This window comes from Penaeus japonicus, unplaced genomic scaffold (genome assembly GCF_977035675.1).
Source record: "Penaeus japonicus unplaced genomic scaffold, GWHDUDI00000001_assembly GWHDUDI00000016, whole genome shotgun sequence".
In the NCBI taxonomy this organism is placed as follows: Eukaryota; Metazoa; Arthropoda; class Malacostraca; order Decapoda; family Penaeidae; genus Penaeus; species Penaeus japonicus.
The window spans coordinates 13,034,249-13,039,248 of NW_028234418.1; the positions used below are offsets into that span (position 1 = coordinate 13,034,249).

General features: G+C 35.1%; 1 protein-coding gene across 1 annotated transcript in view; it reads left to right on the top strand.

Moving 5' to 3' along the window:
* Positions 1 to 4,928, top strand: part of LOC122249482 (V-type proton ATPase 16 kDa proteolipid subunit c) — an 11,998-nt gene extending 7,070 nt beyond the window's left edge. The window contains exons 2-4 of the mRNA XM_043010390.2: positions 1,857 to 2,049; positions 2,357 to 2,510; positions 2,928 to 4,928. Coding sequence (XP_042866324.1) covers positions 1,857 to 2,049; positions 2,357 to 2,510; positions 2,928 to 2,990 — 410 coding nt within the window. The 3' untranslated portion in view covers positions 2,991 to 4,928. The remainder of the gene's footprint in view (positions 1 to 1,856; positions 2,050 to 2,356; positions 2,511 to 2,927) is intronic.
* The last annotated feature ends 72 nt before the right edge of the window (positions 4,929 to 5,000 follow it).

Below are 5,000 nucleotides of genomic sequence, written 5' to 3' on the forward strand. Positions count from 1 at the left end.
TTGGGACATTGCCATGGCAAATGCTTCATAACTTTAGATCTCCTGACTTTGAGAAGGAGATTTTTGCCAGTATATTTAAGTTGTGTGTGTGTTTATATATGAACTTATGTCTTGGAATATTGAAATCAATCCAGTCTCCTGTAGTGGTGCCCTTTCTCTCTCCCTCCCTCCCTCCCTCCCTCACTAATGTACTCAAATCACTAGGCACAAGACTGAACTGTGAAAAGCAACATGAAATTGCACTTAATTAGCCTGTTGTTCTAAGACTAGTTACATCATCTAAACACAAAATGAATGTCTAATATGTTATTTTTGCCAGTAGGTAATGGTTTTCAAACAAAAAGGCATCATTGTAAGGTTTATCACTTCTGAGTGAATGTTAAAATCAATTTACTTTCACTATGCAACCAATATGCTGATGATGAAATAGGGTCTTACAATTCAATTACAATTTCATGTTTTGTCTTATTGTAGGATATTACCAGCTTTTAGTTCAGCTTTTTATTCAGCATTTTGGTGAATATATCCATCATTTGTTGAACATACTCTTTGAAACATGTGACTTATGGATAGATTTTGCTAAGTATTGTAACTACATCCAAAAATGAAATTATAAATGTGGGACTATCTTTCTCAAATTTGTTATTAACCCATTCGCGCCGGTTGACGTGCTGACACGTGGCCCCGGACCCGGGTGACGTCTTAGCACGGGCTACATTTTCGGCCCGCGTGCCGGGAGGCCAGTAGCGACGTGCTGAAACGTCCGCATTAGAATGAAAGATTATTCTTAGTACAATTCGATTTTCATACTTGATTTGTCTTTGCTACTTTAGTTTATCCTTCTAAATAGTAGAAAATGGGATATAACGTAATATGAATGACGTCACAGGTATATACGTAATATTGATGACGTCATGGTGATTTCTGTTTCTGATTTGTTGAATAAGATGATCTGAGTCGAAAGACTATCGTAAAATCAATTGTAATTGGCCGAGGAATAAAAAAAAAAAAAATTAAAATTATATAACATCTTTTTGTTGCCCCACTAAAAGAAAATGACACTTGAAAAAACATTGCTGTTACATGCATTCACTTGTATGCACATGTATGGTTGTTCATATTCTCTTTCTTTTCTTTTAGGAAGAAAAAAAAAATTGAAAAAAAAAAACTGTTTGTTACCTCACTAGAAGAATGCTTCCATTTCCCATTGGTATTACAACATAGGAGTTAAGAATATGGAAGAAGTTCAATAGAATAACACTAAAAAAACAGTGCTGTAACATTTTTTTCGATAGATTTACCTCCTCTGAACATAGCACTACTTTCTACACATGTCTACACTTTAGACGCAATCACGCAAACCATAACGATAGGGTGGGTGAAAAACGCTCTGCGAGCGTCAGCGCGACCTCGCGCAGCGGGAAAACACCCCGGGACGACCGGTTGTGCGCTTGAAATCTTCCCGGCGTGAATGGGTTAAAAAAATATTTAGCTCAACCTGTTAACTCAGCAAGACGTGCTATAGCATCAGTTTTTCATACCACGATTTAAGCCATTATTGTAATGGATAGCAAGACATCCATGCCATGCGATGAATGTACTTTTTTGCTCCAAAAAGAATGTGTATCATAAGCAGATTATGATAACAATAATGATAATTTATCTAAAATCAAATGTCGCAAAAGTAGGGAACCTATATGCAACTTTCTTACAAGCAGAAATTATTTACAAGGAATGTCCACTTTTCTTTTGGCTGTGTGAACAATTTTTTTTTAATAGAAATTATCAATCTGCTTGTGCACAGTACCAAGCAAACCGTGTGTCTGTAAATTCTTAAATGCCTCTCTGCTTTACAGCCTTAGGAGCCGCCTATGGCACAGCAAAGTCCGGCGTGGGCATTGCAGCCATGTCTGTTATGCGGCCAGAGCTGATCATGAAGTGCATCATCCCAGTTGTCATGGCTGGTATCATTGCTATTTATGGGCTTGTGGTGGCCGTGCTCATTGCTGGAAAGCTTGATGCTGCCAGCAAAGGCTACACCTTGTACCAGTAAGTGCTTTTCATAATAGATGTACGTCGTACAACACTTTTGGCATGTGGAAGATAACTATTTCTCTTATGTCAAAAATTGGACTTATGATTACTCTAAAGTTTCTGAATAATTTACAGTTTGATGTAAGATACTAGCACTTAATATGTTATTATGAAATTAAAATTGGTTTCTATTTTTCAGTTTTACTTGATATCCTTGAGTAAAGAGTGATTTAAGATTTGTGTTCAATTATTTTTGTTTTCATAAGAAATAGATTTAATTCATTATGCGTCTTGTTCTCACTAACGTGAAATGCCTTTACAGAGGATTTGTTCACCTTGGAGCCGGATTGAGTGTTGGCCTCTCTGGTCTGGCTGCAGGATTCGCTATTGGCATTGTCGGCGATGCAGGTGTGAGGGGAACTGCACAACAGCCACGACTCTTCGTAGGCATGATCCTCATCCTTATTTTCGCTGAGGTAAAGGATGATAGTTGGAATGAGAATGGGAATCTAAGAGAGGGAGAGTAATTGGGGAAATTTTATGATACATGTTATTGTATCTTTGACTTTATGAAACATCTGTTTTTTGTCTATAAGAGTGATCAAAACTTGTAGCTGTAAAGAGTGCCTATTTAGGTTTAAAATAATAATAATAATAATAATAAAATTAATTAAAAAAATGGAAAGCAAATTGCAATTATTCATTATAATCTTTACTGTACCTAGCCATTCCAATTTGTTGGTGTTGATATGCTTTATATAATTGTTCTTAGGACATGACTTCAAGACAATTTCAGTGGATAAAGTCGCACCTGATGGCTTAGTTTTCTTGCAGGAAAGAGATTAAATTTTACTAATATTTGTTACCAAAAAATAATGTTCCCTCCCTTCCAGGTGCTGGGTCTGTACGGTCTTATTGTGGCCATCTACCTGTACACCAAGACCTCATCGTCTTAAACGCAAGGATATTTTACAAAGGCAGTGTCATACTCCTGGCATGCCCACCTACCTAGACCTGCCTGGAATGGGAATACCAAGATTGATTTGAAAAGAGGACTTTCGTACATTGTGGCGGGTTTGTGTTACAGTGGTGCTAGCTGCTCATTTGGCATAATCTTTGTTTTATCAACTGGGGAAAGGGGAACCATTGCTGGAATGTTTTACCTGAAAGAATTTCTGTTCAATTTCTCAATACAGCTGGAGAGAAGAAAGTTTTGTATAAGGTACAAAATTTTAATTTACATCATAATTGTCTTATACTGAGTTTCTGCTAGCACCATGTAACTTGCTGGCAAACGCAGTGTAAGGAAAGGTCGTTTGGCAAGAACTGCATTGGTTACGGGTGAAGTGTTGATCTGCAAACATAGATTATGTAATTAGATATTTATTATGTTTACCTGCCTGTAATGAATGCATTGTTTATAAATCAACAGTAATTTGAGAATTAGGATAATAACGAAAAAAAATTATAAAATTATAACTTAGATAATTCCTAAATTGCCAAAGACAGACACACACACACACAAAGAGAGGCCTTGTGCAGAAACCTTGGTTGACTAATCAGTGTATCAACTACACGTCAAATGAGTGTGCAGTTGGTGTCCGTCATTTAAGGTAGGGAAGCATAAAGGAAGCAGCAGGAAGTTTTACATGTTTTAAAAATGGTCTCAAGATCATTTTACAATTGATTAAAGACAAGATTTACAAGATAATGTAAGAAAAGTATTGGATTATCATTAAAGAGGTTGTTATTAGAAGAGACCAACCAACCTTTTCATTTAGTATAATAAAGCTTAATGCTTTTTGAACACACCATAGAATGCATTGTTAGGATAATGCATCTAGCAGAAAAGAAATATTGGTATTGGAAACTTGAACATTTGTTAATATAGTAAATGCTTCAGTATTTCTGCGTGTCATCATGTATGGGATTATCCAAGTTAGGAAGTGATTTTATTTGTAATTGTTTTTTACAAGGTTGTTAATATGTATAATATTTATCTTCAGATATATTATTAAAGTCTTTTGTAGATATTCAGATTATGTTATTTTAGGGGAAGTGACATGCTGCATATTGCAATAAAACAGAGGTCATAGTTTTTAAGTTCGTTTATTTTTGGCCACCATGTACAATCAAGGTGAAGAAATGTCTTGGCTATGAAGGGGTTTATATTCACATATCACGACTTAAAAAGTTTGTCATTAAATCTTGCCTGGTTAAATCTATAAGAAAAAATAAAGAAATATGCATATGGTTGTTATAAAAAAGAGGAAAAAAGATTGGAACTATTTATAAAGCACAATTAAGCATTTAGGGTATTTATTGATGCTGTAGGTTTTGAAGCCTGCGTCTTCAACTAGTGAACATTCCAGTCCTTTGCCAAGTATGTAAAACCTATTGTTTTGTTGAGTAGGTTTTAGGTTCCACTTCCCTTAAAGATAGATGTATTGTATGTGTGAAATTGTGAGGATTTATGTCATTATAAGATTCTCTCGAGTCTCTAGTATATAGAATCAAAGACTAATCAGTACTAAGATTTTAAGTGGCTTAATTTCACGCACCATTATCTGGTTAGTAAACGAAGGACACCGTTTTAGTTTTTTATATTTATCTTTTGTTTTTTCATTTTTTGTTTTTATCTTTTCCCTTATACCCCCCACCAATGGATGTTTGTGATTCCATGTAGCCAATACTCAACTTAGTGTCTGAACGTTAAAAGATGTGTTTTTTCGAGAGAGGTCATCAGTCTGGCTTGTCCTTCCCAATTATCAAGTTTTGTCCAAGTGTAAATGTTTTAATCAGTGCATAAGTCAATATTAAGATGGTGTGTATGTATGTACAGTATATTAGGACTAGATTGGTGTAAAAGTTGTTCCAGTAAATTACATGTCAAATACTGTTTTATTTCACCATTTTTCTTGATAAGTACTGTATATATGGTAAAAAGTTACACATTCTGCATTTTA